Raw genomic sequence first — 25,863 nt, forward strand, 5'->3', positions numbered from 1 at the left:
AGCACACTCATTCTTTGCTGCTCTCCTCTCAGGCAGGAGGCTGAGGAGCATTAAATGCAAAACTACCAGACTGAGAAACAGCGTCGTTCCAGAAGCTGTGAAACTTCTCAATGCATAAACAGACAAGAACTGTTATACTACCGATACTTTACTGACACCGTCACTTTATCAATGCTAGTCATCATGGCCTCTTGCTGCTAAAATATTTATACCTATATTTCTATATCTATACTCCATACTGGTACTCAGGTTGTTGCACTCTATTTATATTATATTATTTTATTACTTGTTATTTGTTATTTCTGGGTTTTTTTGTGTTTCTTTGTTATTTTGTTTCTTTTCACTTCTATGGATAACCGGGACCATGTGCACATAATTTCATTCCACCTCATGTAAACATGTGATGCGAATAACAATAAAGCTTCCTTGATCCTTCATCCTTCATCCTTGACATGGTTTACCCAGCATAATGATTAATGATGATGAAGTGACCTGAAAGATAGGATCATGGCCAAACTTGAAACCTGGACCCCCTGTAGCCGGTTACCAAGATTACGTGAAGTACCCTCAGAAGGTCTGCTAGATGATGTTAATGCAGCACTACGGACAATACCTACAACCACGATTACCGACACTAACAAGCTGATCTACAATACGGCAGCAGTGATCAGTGAGATGCTTGGCTACAAGTTGAACAGCCACAAGGGGCAGTATTCTCCATGGAGAAGGAGGCTAGAGGCTAAGATCAAGGTAGCACGGAGGGAGGTTAGCCAACTATCGGAGTTGCTGAAAGGCGTGATGAGGAAGGTGCCTAAGAAGTACAGGAAGCTGTCCATACCTGAGACCTTGGAAACTGCCAAGCAACGACTCACAGCCTTGGCCAGCCGCTTGAGGAGGTACACCAGAGAGATAGAAGGCAAGAGAATAAACCAGCTGTTCTCCACGGAACCAGCCAAGGTGTACTCTCAGTGGCAGGGGAACAATATGAGAACAGCACCACCAAGGCTGGAGGCAGAACAATACAATAACCTGCCTCAGCACCACGTGGAAGCTCCTGTCAGGTATCATAGCGGCTAAGATGAACAGGCACATGGGTCAATACATGAGCGGGCCACAGAAAGGGATGGGCAAGAATACCAGAGGCGCAAAACACCAGCTACTGGCAGACCAAGCAGTCAGCCGAGACTGCAGGACCAGACTGACCAACCTGTGCACTGCCTGGATTGATTGCAAGAAACCCTATGACTCGATGCCCCACACCTGGATCCTGGAATGCCTAGAACTATATAAGATCAACAGGACCCTAAGAGCCTTCATCAGGAACTCAATGGGGATGTGGCGGTCAACACTGGAGGCCAACCTCAAGCCCATAGCACAAGTCACCATCAAGTGCGGGATCTACTAAGGAGATGCTCTGTCCCCACTGCTGTTGTGCATAGGCCTGAACCCCCTCAGTGAGATAATTGACAAGACTGGCTACGGATACCGACTACGGAATGGAGCAGTTGTCAGCCACCTCCTGTACACGGATGACATCAAGCTGTATGCCAAGAGTGAACGAGACATCGATTCACTGATCCACACTACCAGGATATACAGCAATGACATCGGAATGTCGTTCGGGCTGGAGAAGTGTAGTCGGATGGTAACAAAGAGAGGGAAGGTAGTCAGAACTGAGGGGATTGAACTACCAGAAGGCAACATTGCAGACATAGAGGACAGTTACAAGTACCTGGGGATCCCGCAGGCGAATGGGAACCATGAAGAGGCCGCTAGGAAAGCTGCAACCACCAAGTACCTGCAGAGGGTCAGGCAAATCCTGAGGGGTCAGCTGAATGGTAAGAACAAGATCCGGGCCATCAACACCTACGTAGTATCGATGTAGCGGTTCCGAATGACAGCAACATCAGGAAGAAGGAACACGAGAAGCTCGAGAAATACCAAGGGCTCAGAGAAGAGCTCGAGAAGATGTGGAGGGTGAAGGTGGCGGTGGTCCCAGTGGTAATCGGAGCACTAGGTGCAGTGACTTCCAAGCTAGGCGAGTGGCTCTAGCAGATCCCGAGAACAACAGCGGAGATCTCTTTCCAGAAGAGCGCAGTCCTAGGAATAGCTAAGATACTTGCGCAGGACCCTCAAGCTCCCAGGCCTCTGATAGAGGACCCAAGCTTGAAGGATTGACCGATTTTTTTTTTTTTGGTTGTTTTTTTTTACTGTACATAGTTTTTATTTCAATTTGTATTTTTCTAATATATCTCTACTTCTTTTTTTTTTCCTGTCCCTTGTGTTGCTGTAACAAATGAGTTTCTCCAGCGTTGGATTTAATAAAATCTATGTCTAAAACGACTCACTAACCATTACTACATCTTTACTGTTACAGGTATTTGGAATCCCTTCATTTGAGACATTTGTGGTGGCAACGACTGACAGAATTGTTCTCGATTTTGACAGATTTAGTAAGTAAATCTATCAGATATTGATGAGTGTTTTGAGCTTAAGTGAAATATCAAGATGAACCTGCTTTTCTTCTAATGGAATTCCACTGAATAATTTTTAATTATTCTAGAGGAACTCCAGGATGGTAGCACCCTTTACTTGTTGCAAGACGAGCACCAGGTTCTGCCTACGGCAACGGTGGAAAACATATCGTTTACGCCCCACTATGATACGCTGATAAAGGGTGGCACTTATGAGTACTATGCCAGTGAGAACAAGGAGTCATTAGGTAAGTGCTAAAACGATCATGGTCGTGTACTTGGGATGATCACAGATTATCCTTTTGCGATCTGTTTGTTTCTCGCTGCTTATCTTTTTTTTTTTTTTTTTTTTTTTTTTCTTCTTCTCCTCCAGCCTATCCACTTGCCGAGCTCATCGACAACTCTCTTTCAGCCACAGCTAAAAACACAGGAACGAGGATAATAGAGATAAGGATGGTTGGTTCTGAAACTGCAAATACATGATTATTGAATACTGGATTAATGTCACATATACAGAGGAACGCTAACTCAGTATTTGTATCTGTTTAACAGCAGTTTGATGAAAGTCTTGGGAAACCTGCTGTCATTGTCCTGGACAATGGACGTGGCATGACTACAAAGCAGCTCAATAAATGGGCAGTTTACAGACACTCCAAATTTACAAAAGAAACCGGCAGTTTTGCAAGGTTGGTTTGTTTTATTTTAAATTCCAAAATTACAGTAGTGTGGTGCTTTCCAGCTCTTTATTCAAAAGTAGTTCCAAAAGTTGGGACACTGTTTAAAAAAACAAAAAAAAAAACCCAAAACAAATACATAAAAGTAGAATGAAGTTTGCAAATCACATAAATCTCGTGTTTAATTGAAAATAGTAAAAAGAGTATAAATCCAGAAATGCTGCTGGCTTCTTGTGGCATGAGCTCATTTAAGAGTGGAGTAGTGAAGTGGAAAACCGTCCTGCAATCTGATTTATCAAAAATTTAAATGTGGAAATCTTGAACGCTGTGTCCTCTGGACTCCAGCTTCTTATCACCTCAAAATCTGTGAAGGCACCCTTGATGCTGAATGACATTTTGAAGTTTGGGAGCAACATGGGCAAAATCCAGCAGATGGCTTTCTTACCGAAGTTTTGCTTAAAAACAAGCACAAACCACATTCTGCCCATATTACACCAACATGCCTCTGTAGTAGAGTCTGGGTGCTTAAGGGGCCTCTGATGCAGACCACTTTGGTTTGTGGTGAACCTTTGGCTCACCACAAACCAAAAATATCATAAAGGAGGCCAACTGAAATCCTGTCTGAGGCAAAAATATGAAAACATTTCATGTGCTGCTAAAAGAAAAGAAATGTGAAATGGTGGGGATGCATTCGCCTCTTTTGAATTAAACCTAGTATTTAAATCATTTTGCATTTTTGTTTTTTCTTCTTCTGAACATCTATCTTAATTTTAAAAAGGCACAAATTAAGCCATGCATTTATATTTCTCTTTTCTACAGAAGAGAAGAAGACTACGTCCGCCCTGATCCTGTACCTCGAAGTCTTAATAGTGATATATCGTACTTTGGAGTTGGAGGAAAACAAGCTGTTTTCCACTTTGGAAATGTAGTCAGAGTAAGTCTGTGTGGAAACTCAGTGAAACACTTCATAGAATATCTAAAACCCAAATTATAAAATATAATAAATGTAACTTAACTTTGTTTCCTTTATTGCGGACTGAGTTTGAAAATTAGATGTGTGGTTTTTAGATGGGCATTTCTTGGTATTTTGTCAATTAAGTACATATGTTTGTTTTGTTTCATAAATTACTAGATGATTAGCAAGCCAGTGGGGTTACCAGATGTTCATGAGTTGGTTCTATCAGAAGAAGAATTTGAAAGAAAGGAAAAGAACAAAGAGGATATTTATAGCACCACCATCCTAAACAGGAAGGTGAGTCTACTTAAAGATGTTGTTAAAAGATGTGCTAAAGATTTTGATGATTTTTGGATTGTGGTGTGCTCTCTCCCTGCGTCAACACCATCTCTGAGTGATGTTTAATCTTCCCGCTACAGCCTGGCGACTTTTCACACGTGAGTGAAGATGAGCGCTTCCTTCGTACCATCATCGATGAGGAACGTGGGAAGGAAAGCTTCACGGCCGTAGTTATTACAGGACTCAAGGAAAAGCATATCTCCTTCCTGAAACAGAATTTTGATGCATGGACCAGACATCTAGCGTGAGCTCACTCATCCACATCATATCTTAAAGACGGTGCATCCAGAAAGTTTTCGTAACACTTCACTTGTTCCACTTTTTGACAAAGTAAAAAAAAAAAAAAAGTGAGAAAAATGTTTTAAATTCTTGGAAATGTACATAAGTATCCACAGCCTTTGCTCAATATTATGCTGAAGCACATTTGGCAGCAATTACAGCCTCAAGTCTTTTTGAGTGTGATGGTACAACCATGTCACAGATATTTTGGGACAGTCTGTCCCATTCTTCTTTGCAGGTTGGATAGGGAACGTTGCTGCACAGACATTTTCAGATCTTCCCAGACATGTTCATTTGTGTTTAAATCTGATCTCTGACACTGAAAGACATTCACTGAGAATTCACCAACATTCGCAAACCCTGACTAGTCTTCCAGCTCCTGCTGCCAAAAAACATCTCCACAGCATGATGCTGCCACCACCATACTTTTCTGTAGGGATGGCATTGACTGGGCAATAAGTAATGTCTGGTTTCCTCCTGACATGACGCTTGGCATTGAAGGCCAAAGAGTTCAGTCTTTGTTTCATCGGTCTGATGAAACAGATCGGTGCCTCAACCTGCCTTGGAGGTCTGCAGACAATTCCTTGTGCTTTGTGGTTTGGTTGGTCCTCTGAGATACACTGTCAAGTATGGGACCTTATATAGACTTGTGTGTGCCTTTCCAAATCATGTCCAGTCAACTGAATTTACCACAGGTGGACTCCACTCAAGCTGCAGAAACATCTGATAGATGATCAGTGGAAACAGGATGCACCTGAGCTCAATTTTGAGTGTTATGGCAAAGGCCGGGAATACTTATGTACATGTGATATTTTTTATTTTTACACCTCCAATTTTTTGTTGTTTTAATTGCATTCTTTTTCTGTTTTTTAATTTATTTTATTTTCTTCCTCCTTTTGTTTCATCCTTTTTATCTTACAATATTCCCATTTTAAGAAATTCACCTTTTAACCATTGAAGGCTGCCCTGACACAATCATTTCCAAACTGCTTTTGGATTAAACTCTGTTAACTGCATTTGTCCTACTTTCAGACACATATATCACTATTACATTCATGGAGTCAATGGAAATGACCTGAAACAAGGCTCTAAAAAGACAGCTCAACAACCTACGATTGACATTCAGGTGAGGCTTCAGATAAATGTAGACTTTTACAAAATACTGTATGTTATTTAAATTTTTGTATGTTTTGGCTAACTTTACCATTTTACTCGTTTACAGATCACTTTACGCGAAAAACCAAACAAATGTCCCCGTGTGCTGAACCTGAGGGAAGTTGACGATGACATGCAAACTTTGTACATTAACTCTGCTGCGGACACCTTTGAGTTCAAGGCCTCCTCTGGACCGGGTGGTGGCACAGTGGAGGGAGTGCTGCGTTATCATCCATTCCTCTATGATAGGGAGACTTATCCTAAATATCCTGAAGATCCTGAAGATCCTAAAGATCCTAAAGATCCCAAAGATACATGTTCTGCAAATGGTATTCATACTGTTAACATATTTAATACATTCATGGATTTTATAGTTTGACATATTTTGAAGTTGTGTTTTTTTGTTTGTTTGTTTTTTTCGTTGCTTTTGTTTATGTTGTTTTTTGGGGGGTAATTTTCTTTAGCAGCGTCTTCTGAAAATGACAATTTAGAAAATGAGCCTGGACTCGTGACTCAGGAAGAAAGGAAGATCTTTGAGTGTTTCTGGAATGGACGGCTCATACCTGGCACCAAAGTGGCTGAGTAATTACACTCATTTCATACTTATATTCACAAAAACTAATGTCCCATTTTAGTCTAAAATAGTAGGCTTTACCTTTAGTTACTTTTCACTTCAGAGTTTAACATAACGGCTAGGAGTCAGCAGAGAAAATTGATTCCACTGTCATATATAGGTCCCTGTCATGCTGTGATGTTGGATACGGTTTAACTCCACATAGGAACCTATCTGTGGATAGTGTCAGTGGAAAAATGGGGAAACAAAGCCTGTAATCTTTTATCATATCGACCTTTGCAGTCTTCACGAATGCCAAAAGTGATGCAACTTTTTTCTGTGGCTAGTCGTTCACTTCACTTCACGTTCAGTTTTTTCGTAACTTTACACAATTGGTGCAAACGGTGTGGCCGGGTTGAAAACACACATGTATGCTTTTGTTTGTTTTTACCACTGTTTCAGTGATATGTCAGTGCAGAAGCTCAGATATTCCCAACCTATACAGATTAAAGAGATGCAACAGCTCAAAAAGATGAGACTTTTGGAAGAAAACAAAAGCAACTGATATGGAGGTTTTCTCTGCGTGGCAGTACCTGTCATTCAGTGTTTTAGATGATGACGGCTCTGTGATGTCACTGTTTGCACGCCATACATTCAATGCTTTGAACATAATGGGCCCTTAAGACCCCCGCAGACTTGCCCTGTTTTTGAGGGAAGGATTTGCCTTTATTGATTATTTTTCTTTTGAATTTCCGCGGTTTGAATTGCTGTGTTGGTGATTGTGTATTTAACAGATAGCACATAATCTGCTATTCATGTGTTGTTATAATATTCTCAGACTTGATTGAGTTTTACTGATGGCATATTATGGTTATCACTAACATTGACTGGCTACACCTATGTTGAAAGATGCATTGCTGGTAGATCAGCTGCTAAACCTTCCATGCCTTTTGTCACTCTTTTTGTGACCTCTCACTAAGTGGACCGAGTTAAAAAAAATTATTCATTTAGGTATAGAGCTGAATATGTGTAAAGATGTATAACAGGTCAGAAAATAAAAGATTGTATTTAAAACTGACTTTCAGCTAACAGAGAATATTTTGCTAGCAGCATGCTTCATGTTATTAACCTGATATTACTAAACGGAACTGAATCTTTGAACAAACAGAATAACCCTAGACTTTTCTGAGAGTTCAGACTGACAGCGCTGTCAGCATCGCTTTAAACTGTGCTTCCAAAAAATGAGAGAGAGCTAGGTTAACCTTTTCCCCTTGCCACTCACATTGTATTTGTCATATTCTCTAGTGGTAAAAATTACTTTAATATCCTTTCCTTCTTGTGTCTTGCTCCATTTGTTACAGGTTTGACTGGTGTTCTCGTAAACATAACAGCAGAACAGCAGGAAATATACCCCCGGAGTGTTACCGTCGGCTTTCAGGAGTGCTTTTCACTGATGACAATTTCCAGGTCACCACAAACAAGATGACCTTCATGGACCTTGAGCTGAAACTGAAGAACAATCAAACTATCTTCTCACTGGTTCTGAACGGACAGGTGACCGTCTCCATTTCTCACTGGCTCTTTCACAATCAGAACTCCAGCACCACATTCAGTCCCTTGAGCGGATATATATTATGATTGATAAAGGATTGAAATGGATCTGATTTATTATGAGAATTGTTAACAGGAAGAGAAGAGTTCTACGGTTACTTTATCAGTCAGCCTCAACATTAAAACCACCTTGTTCATTTTGTACAGAGCAGTTTACAAAGTAGGACTGAAGCATACAATGTCTTGTCCTCATTTATAGCAGATCACATCCTGAGCTACAGAATGAGTACTTCCAATGTATGGAATTGCCTACGGCACATGCACTCAGGCGGAGACTATGTGGTCTTATTTTTATTACGCTGACCCAGCTGTGACCTGCTTTCAGGTTTAACAACATTTCCCATCACTGTTCTTAATTCTGGCAGGTGTTTATAAAATCCCATATTTTTATCAGTGTTTACTATCTTCAGCATGTTCTCTGACCTGAAGACTGTGTAGGTTCTCAGTTATCTAGGGTCCTGGTAGGGCTTGAAATGAAGACAGGACTTTTTGTGGATTTTTTATGGCTTATCCAAACAGCTTCTCTGGATATAGAACAACTGATGGAGAGTGTCCGGTAGTAAACCAAGGGCTGCTACTTTGATGGTCTATTACCGTATATAAAATATATAAAATCCAGCTGACATCCTCTCCAGTTCAAAAGAACACTTTTTAAACATGACAAAACCTGGGATACAACGGAGCACATCATACACACATAATATTCAGCTTAGGTTGATATCCAAACCTTAATTCTAATATATATATATATGTTGTCTAGAATTAAAGATCTTTTAGTGCTAACCTATGTAATATTCCAGTGTTTAATAAAGTGTGTTGTGCACTGAAGCTACCTTTAAGCACTCCAGTGTTAATTGTTGTCTAGTGTTTTGCTTTGGTATAATAGAGATATTAACATAGGTCAAAGGTCAGAGTTGTTGCATTTATAAAATACTCAACATTAGATGATCTTCTCTCACCTAAACAACTTAAAATAAAGTGCTGTGATTAATAAAAATGTGCATGAGCTGCTGTACCCGAACCTTTACCTGACATACTGTATGTCGACACACAAAAGCAAGTGTAACAGATTTATACGACAAATCAAACGATCGGTATGTTTATATATTAACACAATTTGGACCCTTTTTGCTTTTTCATTCATCTCCATAATTAATTTGTGTCACTCACAATGAAGCACGTCCATCCTAACAGCACATTAGTGTGTGTGTGTGTGTGTGTGTGTGTGTGTGTGTGTGTGTGTGTGTGTGTGTGTGTGTGTGTGTGTGTGTGTGTGTGTGTGTGTGTGTGTGTGTGTGTGTGTGTGTGTGTGTGTGTGTGTGTGCGTGCGTGTGCATGTGTCGGGTGGGGAGCATTGTGCTACATGTAGAGGTGGGAGGAGAGAAAGAGAAAGGCAGGTCAAACAATAGAGGAATGTTGTGTATATGTACATGTTATAATTATATAATACTGTAAAAAGAATGTTGTCTAAATGTATTACAGTAAACTTGTGTGGGAATCACTGAAACAACATTAAAAGAAAAATTATGTTAATGTGCTGGTAGGAGGGCAAAAGGTGTTTCAAATGCTTTCCAACTTTTTGGTAAGGGAACATGCTGATGTGATATATACCAGCTCTCTCAAACCATTTAAAAATTAACTGAGCTTTTTTTATATCAGGGTCAAGAGGTTTGCAGAGCAGGTGATCAAAGAGGGAAGCAAGGAAGCAGAGATGAGGAGAGAGAGAGAGGAGGCAAAAGAGGAGGTGCAGAGGAGAGTGAAGGTGGTGATAGAGGAGGTGCAGCAAGTGAAAAAGGAGAGACAGGAGAAGGCGACAGAGGAGGTGTAGTACTTGGGCAAGAGAAAGGAGGTGACAGTGGGTCAGATGACCAAAGAGAGGGGGATAAAGCACAGAGAAAGGCTGCACAGGAGGCACAGATTTCCAGGTAACAGGCATAAAAAAACAAAAATAACTGTGCATGCAAGCACACACTTTCAGAGCACTGAACTGATTTGTATCTGGTTCGTGTGGTTTACTCACAGAGAGTCATATGGTGAGGGCAACAGTCGGGCAACTGGGCAGGTGAGAATCCAAGGATATATTAATAGAGTTTTTTAAAATTTAACAATGTCAAAAATGTTGTTAATATGTGCAATACAATCATTTAATATATAGTTATTTCAGAGTGCAGAAGCGAGCTAAATGTGTGTTGTCGTTTCAACAAAAATGCTTCACAACTTTCCCCTGGTTGCATTACAGTGCCACTTTACAAAGGGTGCAGTGTTTTCACTGTTCCAAAGTTTATTCAAATCACTCAAGATTAGCAAACAACTGTGTTATAACCTCAGGATAATGATGCTTGGAAACTAAGAGCCCTAATCAGGACGTTTAATTGACCACTTTCTGAGACGTCAACAGTTAGCCACAACACACACAGGAACTTGTTTTCCACATAACATTCTGACGGGAAAACCCTGAAAAACAAAGTGTGACCCTGCCTTTGTTAGTGTAGGCTTTAGAGATTGGAAAAAGGCTATGTTCAGGGTTCTCAGGACAATGAAAAAGTCAGTTACATATCCAGGCCATGAACACCTATGCTCAAAAAACTTCACAGCCTTCTTCAGCTGTTGGCAGACAACAGGAGGAAGCAAGGCATGGATTATTGAAGACTGTAGGCTCCATCAAATACTTGGCTTGGCAAAGTTTAGCTCTATGAGGTCATGTGTATAGTTGTTGGTGTAGTTTATTGATGTCAATACAGTGATGTAAATGATTGAATGTATATACATAAAAAAGCAGAATCACCATGTGGTATTTTTACCATCTGGCAATACAGCAGTGGAGAGCCGACAAGCAAAAATGCTGGTGGTCCTCTGGCAATTAAAACAAATTCCCCCCCCCCCCCCCCAATGTTCAGCACAAAGTTAAACCCGTGTGTGTGTGTGCCAGAGAGAGACTGTGTCCCACTATTTGCTTTAACCACTGTGTGTGTGTGTGTGTGTGTGTGTGTGTGTGTGTGTGTGTGTGTGTGTGTGTGTGTGTGTGTGTGTGTGTTGCACATGCATGAAATTAAGCAGCTCATGACTGGACATATGGTGTGTCGCCAATATTAGTATTAATGATGAGTGACTGTTGGATACATTCTGTCTACCTGTTAGTAACAGAACACCGCGAGGTAACATATTTAACATGTCCTGTTTTCAGGTCTTTGTTTGTGCCTGCTTTTCTCTGCTAAACATTTTCTTTCCGTTTCAACAGAAATCGTCAAGAGGTAACATCCAGAAGGAGTTCACACAATGGCTTCGAAACTGTAATGAAAAGTTCGACAAGCAAATCAAGTTTGTGGGCTTCAATGAGATTAAAACACGGACAGATGTGTCTAGTAAGAAAATGCAGCATCCGTGGGCAGTCTTCTCCGCCATCGAGTGGGGAGGCAGGACATACAAAACAGGCCAACTTGTGAGCATTTATTGGTTTTTGTCTACTTAAATGTAATTTCTTATTGTTCCCTCTTCTACATTCATTCTGATCTCTTTATGCTTCCTCATACAGGTGAAGACGCACAATACAAATCCCATTCTGTACGGTAAAGTGGTTCAATTTTTGCTGCATGGAAATTTTGATGGAGACGTCTATGCCACGGGAGGACAGGTGGAAGTGTCTCGAGTAAGAAGGCAATTATGAAACTTTGATTTGAGAAACTGATCGAACATCAATTCCAAAACTGGAAAATGTCGCATTAAAAGGTTTTAAGAATAATATCAGTGATAAAAAATTGTGTGATAAAATTTCTTTGTGTCTATGTTATAAAGGGCAAAAAACAACAGCGAAAAAGTAAATAAAATCTATTGACAGTCATCTGAATCACTATTAAAACATCAGTTTTTTGTTGGGGGGGGTTTAATTTTCCATATTATTTCAGTAAATTCACTTATATAAATCCCTTTTTTTTTCTTTGTTCTTTTATTGAGTTTACTGATTTAAGAAAAATCTCTTCCCAGGAGCCCAAAGCACTTTGGGACATGAACAAGATCGTTCCCATTTCCAAGATCGACAAGACAGCCACTGATGAAACCATCAAGAAAACTATCGACAGTGACTCTGAGAAGTGAGTGAGCAGTTAGGGAGACATTTTTTTCTACACAAACTGCTCCTCTCTAATATTCACTTTTTGTTTGTGATGTAGATGCTCTGTTTCCTGGGTTGCTTTATTTTTTGCAAATCTTTCTCCTCATTCTGACTCAAAAATTAGACTTTCAGTTCAGGTGAATGACATGTGTTTGTTTCAGGCTTCCAGATAAGCTGAATGTGGAATGGCCCAATGGTAACCCCTTGCAAAATAATGCCATTCTTTCTGCTGGGACTACTTTAGGTAAGATCTTGCAGTGTTTGCATACCACAGCACTTCATATGTTATGAAAAACAAACAAACAGATAATTTGTTTGCATCAAACAGTGGTGTTCAAAAAAAGTCTTCCCCCATTCCTGTCACGTATAGCTCAAAGCTCATTCCTCACATTTTGTCTGATGTGTCGTTTCAGGGCCTCTTAAAATTGACATCCTGAACAAGAGGGGAGAGAAATTATCTCGGATGTCCTCAGTGGGCCAGGGAAAAGGGACAAAACTGTGTGTTAAGCTCACGTTACTCCATCATGGTAAGTGTTTGATTACAGATTTGATATCCTATTGATATGTTTTCTTTTCATGATAACTTAATTAATAGGTGGTTAATTAAAAAAATGTGGAAAAAGTCTTTCTGCTGTTTATAACAAAGTTTCCAAGACTACAATTTATTGACATAACCCTGGGGAGTTGGTTTTTAAAAGCCTTAACTTGAGCTATATGGTGATTGCAATTTATCAGCTATTTTATTTATCAGCTAATGCTGGGAAATTCAGTTATCAAAGTGCTGTATGTGTGCAGGTAGGAGCTAATTGGTGATAACAAAGATGCAGATTTTTCGGACTATAAGGCGCACTTCAAATCCTTTAATTTTCTCAAAAATCGACAGTGTGCCTTATGTATGAATTCTGGTTGTGTTTACTGACCTCGAACCGATTTTATGTAGTACGCGCCGCGCAGAAATCTGTCAAAACATGTTTTACTACAACTTTGATACGCTACGAAGCCGCACTGCTTGATGGATTATCGGAGCATTATGGCTACCGTTGTCAGGAGCCTCGCGGAGTAATCTGGGTCCAAAACTCCATCCACTTCAGATCCCAAAGTCAAACAAACACTGCGGCATCACTGAGATTTAAAAACGGTCTAAATTCTTTCATCTTTAATAAAATTATCAGCGTTGCTGCTTTACCAGGTGTAACAATTAAGTTTAACATCCAGGCATCCATGAAAACAGAATTTATTAAATTTACCGGAGTCAAGTTCAAGTTCAAATTTTATTCGCCACATGCAGTGGCAGGTTGCCCTGCAGTGGAATGAACCCGCCCCTGACCTTACACACACAACACAGCCATCACATGGGGATACAAGTCAGACAACGGTTGCATTACAGAAAAAACACTGAAATGTACACTACAATGGGAAAGTACAAGAGGAAAAAAAGAGACCTCTACTCATGCTGGGCTATGGAGGACAGCATGAGAACAGGAAACAAAAAAACTCCTCTGCACAGAAAGTACATAAATGTCCACAGCACAACATTATAGAGCACGTGACCAGCAACAGGGTTGGGTAGGGGATGAGGAGTAATCCCAGGCAACACAGCAGCCATCCTGCCACTGCGCGGGCCCAGACCCGCCTCGTGTTCCCAGGAGGCAACAAGCATCGAAGGCATTGGAAGGGGAGGGGCGATATGTGAGTGCTTATCAGTGTAAATGTATGTGTGTGCGTGTCCAGAGTTCAGCTGAGACAGTGTCCTTCACCCTATCAGGCTAAGTAAACAGTCTAGCGGCCAACCCAGGTGGCCTTGCATAGAGTGGGAAGAACAGTCAACACACAGTCATTATCAGGGAGTTTTTGTTCGGCTCCAGCCTGGAGCCCACAGCTGGCGCCGAGGGGGTATCTGCATTATGATGTTGATGTTATTGATTTTTCTTTTATGCGAGCAGCTCATGAGAATTTCAAAGAATTTAACACTCCGACACTGGTCTCTCAATCTCCCATTGGAGAGCCGCGAGCTTCTCCATGATGTTATTAACCTTCAGTTCCGTGGTGTTGTCATTCTTGTGCTCAGAGAGCCGATTCTGAGAACTCACGACTGCAGTGAGCTGTTCCACGATGTAATCCAACTTTCCCTCAGAGGTCTTATTCTGAGCAGACCTCACCTTTATGTAACCCAATATACGCTCAGAGGTGTTATTCTGAGTATTCACGGCAGCTGTAAGCTCCTCCAAGGTCTTAACCATGCTGCACTCAGTGAGCCCATTCTGAGAAGTCGCGCCTCGTCCCATCGTTTCAATCCCAGCGGGCAGCCTTGGGGGGGGGGGGGGGGGGGGGGGGGTTTGAACAGCCGGTTCCGCTTTCTTAATTCTCCGATAAACCAGGGCCAAGCCAGCTCCAATCAGCAAGAACCCTGTTATCATGGTTCCGAATAGGTAGATATCTTCAGCGTCCTCGATCGACAGTCCCGCCAGGCACACGACCCTCCATTTCTGCCACCCGTCCATCGTGTATCCGGCAGGGAAAGTCCCTCCAGAGCACTCGGGCTCTCCCGAGCCCAGACTTCTCGTTGAGAAAAGGGTGTCAATAGCATTCAGAGACCAGTTGATCAAATCTAGAATTCTCTTTTAGGTTTAGAGAACAGACTGTGAGAGAGTGTTCCAGGGAAAGTAATACACACGAGACAAGACAAGGACACAAGAGGCTAAGCAGGGAAGATAAGGGGAAGGAGGAGAGGAGAAAAAGTTCGACTGCCTTTTGCCGAGAGCCAAACGAGAAGAAAGTCAGAAGTTAACTGGCGAGCTAACTTCCTGCTTCCACCTAAGCATGATATACCATGTTCTGACTGAGAGACTTATTGTAAGAAGATTTTCTACATAATACAATATAATCGAGTGTGCCTTATATTTTATGTGTTCATATATTTCAACATAACCAAGCTTATTGTTAAAGAGAACATGATGCATTCCTTACTTCAATGTGTGTGATGTCAGATAAGCATGATATACAGTGGGGCAAAAAAGTATTTAGTCAGCCATCGATTGTGCAAGTCTCCCCACCTAAAATGATGACAGAGGTCAGTAATTTTCACCAGAGGTACACTTCAACTGTGAGAGACAGAATGTGAAAAAAAAATCCATGAATCCACATGGTAGGATTTGTAAAGAATTTATTCATAAATCAGGGTGGAAAATAAGTATTTGGTCAATAACAAAAATACAACTCAATACTTTGTAACATAACCTTTGTTGGCAATAACAGAGGTCAAACGTTTACTATAGGTCTTTACCAGGTTTGCACACACAGTAGCTGGTATTTTGGCCCATTCCTCCATGCAGATCTTCTCGAGAGCAGTGATGTTTTGGGGCTGTCGCTGAGCAACACGGACTTTCAACTCCCGCCACAGATTTTCTATGGGGTTGAGGTCTGGAGACTGGCTAGGCCACTCCAGGACTTTCAAATGCTTCTTACGGAGCCACTCCTTTGTTGCCCGGGCGGTGTGTTTTGGATCATTGTCATGTTGGAAGACCCAGCCTCGTTTCATCTTCAAAGTTCTCACTGATGGAAGGAGGTTTTGGCTCAAAATCTCACGATACATGGCCCCATTCATTCTGTCCTTAACACGGATCAGTCGTCCTGTCCCCTTGGCAGAAAAACAGCCCCATAGCATGATGTTTCCACCCCCATGCTTCACAGTAGGTATGGTGTTCTTGGGATGCAACTCAGTATTCTTCTTCCTCCAAACACGACGAGTCGAGTTTATACCAAAAAGTTCTACTTTGGTTTCATCGGACCACATGACATTCTCCCAATCCTCTGCTGTATCATCCATGTGCTCTCTGGCAAACTTCAGACAGGCCTGGACATGCACTGGCTTCAGCAGCGGAACACGTCTGGCACTGCGGGATTTGATTCCCTGCCGTTGTAGTGTGTTACTGATGGTGACCTTTGTTACTTTGGTCCCAGCTCTCTGCAGGTCATTCACCAGGTCCCCCCGTGTGGTTCTGGGATCTTTGCTCACCGTTCTCATGATCATTTTGACCCCACGGGATGAGATCTTGCGTGCAGCCCCAGATCGAGGGAGATTATCAGTGGTCTTGTATGTCTTCCATTTTCTGATGATTGCTCCCACAGTTGATTTTTTCACACCAAGCTGCTTGCCTATTGTAGATTCACTCTTCCCAGTCTGGTGCAGGTCTACAATACTTTTCCTGGTGTCCTTCGAAAGCTCTTTGGTCTTGGCCATGGCGGAGTTTGGAGTCTGACTGTTTGAGGCTGTGGACAGGTGTCTTTTATACAGATGATGAGTTCAAACAGGTGCCATTCATACAGGTAACGAGTGGGGGACAGAAAAGCTTCTTACAGAAGACGTTACAGGTCTGTGAGAGCCAGAGATTTTCCTTGTTTGAGGTGACCAAATACTTATTTTCCACCCTAATTTACGAATAAATTCTTTACAAATCCTACCATGTGAATTCATGGATTTTTTTTTCACATTCTGTCTCTCACAGTTGAAGTGTACCTCTGGTGCAAATTACTGACCTCTGTCATCATTTTAAGTGGGGGAACTTGCACAATCGGTGGCTGACTAAATACTTTTTTGCCCCACTGTACTTCTGTATTGTTATATTTCAGTATGTGTGTGGGTGTGAGGTCAGATAAGCACTGAGTTAACGTCTAACCTCTCCCCGACTGCTTACAGAAGAGGAAGTACTATGTAACTTACTTTCTCCTATAAATAAAGCAAGCAAGCCTGCACTCGATGTGTGTGTCTTCCCAGAGACATTCACCCGTGCGCACGTTTTTAAAACTCTCTGAGTCGGTCTGCAGTGTCTTATTTCTCTTACTTGTGATAGAACAAATGTCTACCCCTGACACTTATAAATGGTACGGAAGTGGAGGAAGCAAGAAGAATGAACTGAGTAAAGTTTGACATATCTGACTGTTTTGTTTTGCTCAATGCGCCTTATAATCTGGTGCGCCTTATGGTCCGAAAAATACGGAACTAGTTGCCTCACAGATGGTCATGTTTTTGGTAGTGTTTGCATGGGTGTCATTTTGTCTGTAAACGAGATAGTCCAAAAAGTTTTGAATGAAATCAGATTCAACTTTGTAGGGATGTAGAGAGTGGTCATGTTAACAATTTATTTACATTAGGTCTTAAACTTAATGATTTATTTGTCAAAAATTGACCAAAAAAAGCCTCATAACTTAGAAACTATGATTCTAACAAGTGTGGTGTGTATTGTCAAAATACTAAAGATTTTAAAGATGTGTCAGAGGTCAAATGCATGTCACAGCTGACTTCTAAAAGTCAAAGTGGTAATAAAACTATATTGAGCTATTTAAAACTATGTTCTGTACTGGTAGAAAGTTGATTCTGTTAATCTGGACGTATTTTCAGTGGAAGAAACATTTCCTCACACATTCAAGTGACTTCTCCAACCTCATTAACACCAATACATTTGCAGTTACAGATTTAGATCTCACCATCTTACAATACTGTACAATTTATTGTACAATAAACTAAATAATGACAGTAAAGTGTCTTCAATCTTTAATTTTCAGCCCCACATGTTGCCAAAACTACCAAAAAATCTTCAAATTAAATGTGTCATAAAGTGTAAAAAGTCATAATTCTAACTTTTCAGGTTCTCGCCCTTGTTTTGCAGTTGTTCTTTTTTTCAGCCTACTTTCTCTCTGTGTTTGCTCCACCTGTTATAGAATTAAATTATTCTTATTATTTTACCTTTTTCATTTGTAGGTCAAAAGTCAGACAAAGAGCTTGCTGCTTATGTTGCCCCACATTTAGGAAATAATGGTTTCTGGTTCAAAAAAATCGGTGAGTTTCTTTTAATTTTCTTATCCTTCATCTTGGTTGCCCTGACGTTTGTCTGCTGAAAGATCATATTTGAGCCGTTGTTGACAGAGAACCTGACTGAGCTGGGAAAGTACACACTGAATTTGAACACAGTGGTCCATGAAACAAACGCTGTCAGCTTTGGCGGTAGAGCACTTCCAACGTTCACACTGAAGTTTACCATTAAAGGTGAGGAGAAAGAATGCTGTGTGTTTAGCTAGTGATCATTATTCCCACCATTCTGACCAAACAGACACACTCCTTTGTTCTATTGTCAGAGGGCGATGCAGCAAGCTTTGATATCAGTGCAATGAGCCCCACGCTGCGAGTGGGCGTGCCGTTTGACATTCCTCTGCAGATAAAAGATGGTTATGGCCACTCAACGACCCTCACTTCTAAACTCACACCTGAGCTCAAATGCTGGTGAGTCTCATTAATGCTACTGAATTTTTAAATGCTTGAGAAAAAAAATATGTATGAAAGCCTTTGTGCCTTTATTATGTCACATTTAACAGTGTTGTAACACGGCCATTGTTATTTATTTATTTTTATTTATTTATTTTTTAGTGGTCTGGATCTGAGTTATGGGACATTCTCCAGCAGTGGAACCACATTCACCATCAAAAATGTCAAAGCGAGAGGAAAAGTCCTGAATTACCAGCAATCCAAGGTTAGAACTAATGATTTCTACGCTACGAAAACATAAATTTGCCCATCACATGGAAGACTGCTTAAAATAAATAAATAAACTACTAATAGTACAGTCATAGTTTTATCAAGAGGTGTAACAACTACTTGAAAGTCAATAGTCAAAAAATTATTAGCTGATTTGGTGATTTATTTTTATGTGCTTTGTTTGCATTTTCAGAGCTATGACCTGGAAGTGACCCTGCCTGGCCTGAAACAACACACTAAGTCCATCAAGATCAGTCTTCTTCCTGGTAACCCCTCATTTATTTATGATTTTTGAACAGTTTGTGTACTGGTTTCTCATGTGCATTATGTCCTTTCAGAAATCTTGATTGTTAAATGCTTAAATCACACTATAATAATCGTAGAATATAGAAGATTTATGTTTCCTATCTGCTCCTGGACGACTGGACCAATCTTGATGAGACTGTGCAAACAACAACGACGTAGGGATTCGAAGATCAGTTTTGGTTGAGCATCATCTTCTTTTGAGACACTTTATGAAACAACTGGATTCATCCTTGGCACTTAAACGTTGATAATTATATTTAAATAATTTATTTTCATGTCTAGTTCACTTATCCATTGCTAAGGTTTTGGCAAAAAATCAATCTTGTTGACAGCATTTGAAGTATGCTTCAAGTGTATACTCTCTTGATCAGAAGTGATTGCTTGGATGAGGAAAAAAGATATATAAATACAGTTTAAAAGTGTAAGTAACGCATTTAACTAAAGTCAAGCATCTGATGCTTCCAACAGTCGTACTCATCCCTGCTGCCAATTTAGAATAACCACTGAAAGCAAGCACAAAGCCAGAGTACCTGGAGATGGTTGGATTCTTGCTCTGAGGCAGTAGTGCTAACCACCACATCACAGTGCAGCCCTAGTTGTCTTAATGCCTCACAGGCATTCACACTATTGAGTTCCTCTTTCTCTTTATTCTTTATACTTTATTCTAGTTGCTCCATGCTTCTTCACCGTGGAACTACTTTCACAGTTTTTGTGCGATTTTAACCGTTCAAATTTTAAACTATTCTGCTATTTCTGCTAATGCTGACTATGACTTTTGGTGCTCATAACTTCTATACTTTTTGAGATATTAAATGTTTTATGCAATTTTTTGGTCCCATTGAAATGAATGGACCACATTATCAGTGTGGTCACTGATTTTGCTTGCTGAGGTGAGCTGTGTTTTAGCTCAGTGAGATGAGCAGCTGTTTTCAGAGCGGGAGGCCCGGGTTCAAATCCTGCTTATGGCAACATTTTTTTTCAGTTAACAGTTAAACTTTTTTTTTAAAACTCTTTTTAACACAAATTACAGCTTCTTCTAGCCGCCTTGAGACCAGGAGGCCCGGGTTCAAACCCCGCTCATGGCACCATTTGTTCTCAGAAGACAGTCAAACTTTTTCACCTCTCTTCAGTACAAATTTCAGCTTCATGCATTCTCAATCATCCAGGAAAGTAAATCTCTAAAAAGTTGATTCTGTTCATCTGGACGCAGCGTTTTGTGGGAGAAACGTTTCGTCACTCATCCAAGTGACTTCTGAGACTGAAGAAGTCACTTGGATGAGTGACGAAACGTTTCTCCCACAAAACGCTGCGTCCAGATGAACAGAATCAACTTTTTGGAGAAATTTCAGCTTCTTTACCCCTTTTCAGCAGAATTTGCAGTTTTTCACTTCTTTTCAGTAAAAATTTCTGCTTCTTCACCTGTTTTTTGGCAGAATTTTCAGTTTCTTCACCTCCTTTCAGCACATAGTTTTACTTCTTCTGTTGTTTTCAGCAGATTCCAGGCATTCACACTGCATTTTCGCAGGCAATGCAACTTTTTCTAGTTTCAGTTTCAGTTTGTCATATGCAAGTTAGCACAGGGTCAACATGTCAATAAAATGTGTTTGAGGAGCAGAAGACAAGTCACTCAGCAGTATAGTACAGTAAAAAATATTACAAATATTAACAGACTAAATATATTATATATATACAGTGGTACCTCGCTATAACGTGGTCTCGCTGTTTCGCAGATTTTTTTGTGTGCAATTTTGCATGGTTTTTTTGTTTGTTTGTTTGTTTGTTTTTTACAGCGAATTATTTTCTGCATTCTGGTTGGCTGTAGACCATTGTCAATCAATCTTGTGCAGTGTCTCCTGTAGAGTACAGAATGCATTCAGCTTGTCAAATTTATCTAAATCTTCCATCGCTAGCAGTGTGACTCTTTTCTGCCTGTCGCAGGAAGGTGTATAAAGTGTGTAGTGAGGGGTTTTACAGCCATAAAACATCTATAATAAATAATAATTGTAAAAAATAGGTGAAATCTGCGAAGTAGCTAACTATCGTGGGCTATTTTTAGAATGTAACTACCGCAATAAACAAGGGACCGCTGTAAATATATATACACACTTATATAAATAAAGAAATCTTAAATAGAAATGTGACCGTTGACATGTATTGAGGGGTGGGGGCAAATGGGATATTGCACATGGGATAAATTGATAGGAGTGAGCAGCAGTACAAGATTTTAGAGTGGCAGTTAGTGCAGTATTGCACGGAGTAAGGGTTTTTATTTTTATTTAAATACTAATAAAAATGGAGTGACCAGTGTAGAGTGTAGTATGTACTTGTGAAACTGTAGGACAGCTTCTGTGTGCATCCTGTGAAGTGTGGTGTGTTAAAACTGTTTTTGAGTCTTGTGCTCCCAGCAGACAGACTCCTGTAACGTCTGGCAGATGGTAACAAGGAGAACAGCTGATGTGCTGGGTGGCTGTGGTCCTTGATGATGCTGTGTGCTTTTTGGTTGCACCGCTCAAGATAAATGTCCTGAATGGCAGGAAGCCTCATGCCAATGATGTGCTCTGCTGCTTTCACCACCCTCTGTAGTGATTTGCCGCTGCTGGCAGAGCAGCTTCCATACCAAACTGTAATGTAGCTCGTCAGCAAGCTCTCGATCGCACTTCTGTAGAAATTTCAGGTGATGTTTGATAGGTTTGTAGCATAAACCTATTCGCTGGAACGTTAAGGACAATCTGCTACGCAGCAAAAAGCAAGACACAAGGCACCAAAGTTCTCTGGTTTACTCATGCATGAGGGAGACCTGGCTGGGGCCGAGTGTCGTTCCACCACTTGACCACCGTCAGACTCTCAGCCAGGTCCCCCATAGCACTCCTTTTATTGTGGTTACATGAATATGCATAGGGTCATTAACATATAACATCTTACATAGGTATACATGTGAACAAAGAATACTGTGTGTGTGTGTGTGTGTGTGTGTGTGTGTGTGTGTGTGTGTGTGTGTGTGTGTGTGTGTGTGTGTGTGTGTGTGTGTGTGTGTGGGGTCAAGGTGTGACCCTGTGAAGACTCCCCAAAGCTGGTGCCAGGACTTCTGAACAAAAGGCTCTTATACTTAAAGAAATATACGTGTGTTTGCTAAACCATATATCAGCAAAAGAAGATACGACCTCTCCTAGGAGGTGTGATCTACGCCGGAACACTCTGTAGAGGGAGTGAACGCACTCCCCCTTCATGCTACACAGAGCTGTTACAGACCTCCTAGGATGAGACATTCTTTCAATCTACAAATGATTATACACCTCTAAGCATATATGGTTAAATATTTCTAAATACAAATGACAGTAACAAAATCTAAACCCATCAATGTTGGCATTCATGCCAAACTTCCTCAGCTTCCTCAGAAAGTAGAGTCGCTGGCGAGCTTTCCTGATTGCAGTGTCTGTGTGAAGGGTCCAGGAGAGATCCTCGGTGATGTTAGCCTCAGCCTCACTGTCCCATTTGTAGATGTCCCTGGAAACTGTTTTTTCCTATTGTAAGTCTTTGTCTGTATGCAGGCAGCAGCAGTATGGAACAATGGCCTGTCTTGCCAAAAGCTGGGTGGGGAGGGGTTTGTAGCAGTCCTTGAATGGAGTGTAGCAATGATCCAGTATTTGATCACCTCTTGTAGGGAAGGAGATGTTGGCAGTATTTACGGAGAACTTTCTTCATGTTGGCTCTGTTGAAGCACAATAAAGACAGCTTCAGGATTTTTTTTCTCAAGTCCAATAATGACGTCATACAGTTGGTCCATAGTCATAGGCCAACTGTATGACGTAAACAGCTGAAAGGTGAACTGAAGTTCCTTGGGAGGCAAAAAGATCTAACTTTGATGGTGTGCAGCTCGTGGCTCTGAGAGCAGTACATTAGCAGTAGATACACTGATTGAGTTTTAAACCTCTGATCAGACGTCTGCCATCAAAACCATTTAGGATTAAAAAAAAGTGTCCCCAGGAGACTTTGTAGCTTCACTGTAAAGGTAACAGATGTCATTTAGCTGTGGTTCAAATGATAATCTGTTGGCTGCTAACATTAAGACAAGGTAAATTAGATTTTTGTCTTATTTTTCTTAAAGATTCCCTGATTTTGTGTTGTTTTTCAGGTATCCCAAATTCCCTCCACGTCAAACCGGAGGAAACGTCAATCGATGTGGAGAACGGAGACCAGGTCACGTTTCATGTCGAAGTTCACGACGAGGCTGGAAATATCACCGCTAACCCCAAACAGATCGTCCGCTGCGAGGTACAAACATGGATTTGTTCGGAAGTCACAGGTGCCTCTGTGAAAACATAGAAAACTGTATTTATTGAAAGACCATAATGAGCTGTTTATATATGTTGGTCTATTTGTTTTCAGTGGTGTCTTGTTTCTGTCTGTAAGGCAAAAAACTACGCAGGCTGAATCTTTTTGTTTTTGTTCAAACATTTCCAGGTTAAAGGTTTCCCCCCGGTGGTCACTGATTGCAGCAGCACCGGTGCTGGCCAGCTTGTGACAAAGCCCATTAACCTGAAAATAATGAAAGGAGAGCAACAAGAGCTCAAAGCTCAATTTGTGATGCCTGTGAGTTAGAAAAAAAAGAATTCTTCTGCTCAGAAGAAAATTTCCAAGTATGTAGCTTGTTTGCAGTGTCTCTCTCCTCTTTTCATTCTAGAGTTACAAAAACATACCGCTGGTCATGAAGGAGCTGAGGGTGCTGCCCAGCACAAGGGTCTCTGTGATGGAGCTGTACAGTCAGGACAATGAGAATCTGGTGCTGAGGAACAGTGAAAAGATCGAATGGATAGCCGGCGGACTGCTAGACAACTTATTCTACAAGCTGTATGATGAAGCTGGCAGGGAGGTACTGCTCACTGCTGAAATAGCCTCCATGATCAAGGTGTGTAATGTGCAAACATTGCGGTTTACTCTTGTAATAGATTTTTAAGTAGGTGTTAGATTTTGTAAATGAAAAAACAATTATATATATTTTATTTTTATTTTTTACCCTTGCGAAAGAATTCTAGGATTTTAAAAAAAAAAGACTTGTATGAGCCATTCTGTTTTAACACTTCTTAGCTTGATGTTAACTTTTCACTGTGAAGGTTAACTGGACAGGAGATGTCTTTCTGGAAGATCTGGTCAAGGGGAAGCTGCCGGATTTACAGGTACCTAAACGGGTGGGAGAGCAGCGCTTCTACCAGGTCTCCTATCAGGACCAGAGTGTGTCCGTCTCCTTCACTATCGTGTAAGCCATGAATCTATAATCAAAGCTTTGATTCAGTGTTTTCATTTGATACGGTCTGCACACTGATGTGTGAAGATATAAAGTCCCCTCTTTTGTTTGTAGACCTCGTCCAGATGAACCAGAGCGTCTAAAAGTAGCTTTACCCCAAACCACAGTGAAGCTTGGTGAGATCCTCTCCGGAAACATTAGTGAGTATAAATCTGATCATTTACAATTAATCACATTTTTAAAATTCACGGTTGCATCCTATATTACTCAGAATAACTTTCTTTGCACAGGCTTGGAGCTTGTGGACCAGTATGACAATTTAACCAAGACGCTTACCCCCACCTGTTTGAACCACATAAAAGTGGAAGCTGAGGGGCTGGACAAATCAGCCATCACATTTAAATGGCAGGTGGGACCAGAGCCATGTGCATTTAAGACAAAAGTTTACTCAAATATTAGTTAAATCAAATCAAATTTGCACTAATGCAATCTTAATATTATCTGAGCAAACAAAGCTCCCTTTATTATGTGTTTTTGGTGAGCTAAGGGTATACATGTGTGCATTTGCCCTTTCACCTGCCCTATGACCACTATAAATCTACTGAATCCTCCTCCCTACCAATAAAAAAAAAAGCCTGCTTTTGTTAAAATAGCAAGGTCATATTATTGGAATTCCACAGATAATGAACCCTCCCTTACCAAGGAGACAAAACATTTTTCTACACTCCGTAGATGACACGAAAAGCTTTTGTCTTTGTGGTCAAAGTTCACTAAAATGGTAACAAAGTCGATGTTGTTTTATATGACCGAGATGGTTTTGACCTTCATAAATTCAGAGATGGTGCCACAAAGCTGCTGATTCAGATTACAGCTGAAGGAGAGCAGGACATGTAAAGATAATGTTGCTTTTAGAAGAGGTTAATGAACTCTTGAAGGAACCAAGCTGTGTGCTATAAAATTTGTACTTAAAGTGCTCACAATTTATCCTGCATTTTACCACTATAGTTACTATTTTACTATAGTGGTAAAATAGTAACTGGCACCCGTGTAAATACTGTATGTGGTTCATGTGTGAACTGTATTTGTATTTGTCTAACACAGTACTGTAAGAAGATGATGAAGAGAAAATTCAGTAACTTCTTTATTGAATAATGAGCAGGCCAGATGTGGTGATTGTGATGATCTAAGCTGATAAATCTCACGGCTCTGTATTGTACCAGGACAGCAGCTGTGCTGCCATGGTGACGGGAATTCGTTTCCAATCAGGGTCTCTCGGCCCCCGAGAACTGTCTTTCAGCTACTCTGACTTTGTGGAGCATGTCAGTATTAAAGTGACCGCAGGACTCCCTGCTCAGCTTAAGCTCATCAGCGAACCGGAGCAGGTAAAAAAATAAAAGATTCTTAATTTAATTTCTTTTTGGAGACAAACTAAAGGTATAGCTCATCCTTTTCTGTTTTTTTTTTGTTTTTGTTTTTTTTTCAGCCTTTGCAGGTGTTAAATGATCACGGCATCTCCAAACCATTTGTCGTCCAGCTGTGTGATGAGTGGGGAAACCCTTCTCCAGACCAGAGGGTTGTAGTGGACATAAAGACTTCACCTCCAGGACTGACGGTTAGCTTGAAAATCAACACAATCAA

General features: G+C 40.8%; 1 protein-coding gene across 3 annotated transcripts in view; it reads left to right on the forward strand.

Moving 5' to 3' along the window:
- smchd1 (structural maintenance of chromosomes flexible hinge domain containing 1) overlaps positions 1 to 25,863 on the forward strand; it is a 39,253-nt gene that overhangs the window by 2,630 nt on the left and 10,760 nt on the right. The window contains exons 2-32 of one of the 3 annotated variants that reach the window (XM_076888206.1): positions 2,378 to 2,453; positions 2,564 to 2,722; positions 2,848 to 2,930; positions 3,027 to 3,160; positions 3,968 to 4,082; positions 4,281 to 4,400; positions 4,523 to 4,686; positions 5,754 to 5,847; positions 5,944 to 6,205; positions 6,341 to 6,458; positions 7,791 to 7,983; positions 9,700 to 9,965; positions 10,063 to 10,102; positions 11,279 to 11,479; positions 11,573 to 11,686; positions 12,022 to 12,128; positions 12,310 to 12,392; positions 12,562 to 12,675; positions 17,907 to 17,984; positions 18,072 to 18,191; positions 18,281 to 18,425; positions 18,570 to 18,672; positions 18,871 to 18,943; positions 23,116 to 23,255; positions 23,445 to 23,573; positions 23,665 to 23,889; positions 24,095 to 24,237; positions 24,340 to 24,425; positions 24,516 to 24,634; positions 25,446 to 25,607; positions 25,709 to 25,837. In XM_076888206.1, the coding sequence (XP_076744321.1) occupies positions 2,378 to 2,453; positions 2,564 to 2,722; positions 2,848 to 2,930; positions 3,027 to 3,160; positions 3,968 to 4,082; positions 4,281 to 4,400; positions 4,523 to 4,686; positions 5,754 to 5,847; positions 5,944 to 6,205; positions 6,341 to 6,458; positions 7,791 to 7,983; positions 9,700 to 9,965; positions 10,063 to 10,102; positions 11,279 to 11,479; positions 11,573 to 11,686; positions 12,022 to 12,128; positions 12,310 to 12,392; positions 12,562 to 12,675; positions 17,907 to 17,984; positions 18,072 to 18,191; positions 18,281 to 18,425; positions 18,570 to 18,672; positions 18,871 to 18,943; positions 23,116 to 23,255; positions 23,445 to 23,573; positions 23,665 to 23,889; positions 24,095 to 24,237; positions 24,340 to 24,425; positions 24,516 to 24,634; positions 25,446 to 25,607; positions 25,709 to 25,837 (4,095 nt within the window). The remainder of the gene's footprint in view (positions 1 to 2,377; positions 2,454 to 2,563; positions 2,723 to 2,847; positions 2,931 to 3,026; positions 3,161 to 3,967; positions 4,083 to 4,280; positions 4,401 to 4,522; positions 4,687 to 5,753; positions 5,848 to 5,943; positions 6,206 to 6,340; positions 6,459 to 7,790; positions 7,984 to 9,699; positions 9,966 to 10,062; positions 10,103 to 11,278; positions 11,480 to 11,572; positions 11,687 to 12,021; positions 12,129 to 12,309; positions 12,393 to 12,561; positions 12,676 to 17,906; positions 17,985 to 18,071; positions 18,192 to 18,280; positions 18,426 to 18,569; positions 18,673 to 18,870; positions 18,944 to 23,115; positions 23,256 to 23,444; positions 23,574 to 23,664; positions 23,890 to 24,094; positions 24,238 to 24,339; positions 24,426 to 24,515; positions 24,635 to 25,445; positions 25,608 to 25,708; positions 25,838 to 25,863) is intronic. The other 2 variants (XM_076888207.1, XM_004546877.5) reach the window with 2 other exon arrangements.

The sequence above is a fragment of the Maylandia zebra genome, linkage group LG9 (genome assembly GCF_041146795.1).
Source record: "Maylandia zebra isolate NMK-2024a linkage group LG9, Mzebra_GT3a, whole genome shotgun sequence".
Lineage (NCBI taxonomy): Eukaryota > Metazoa > Chordata > Actinopteri > Cichliformes > Cichlidae > Maylandia > Maylandia zebra.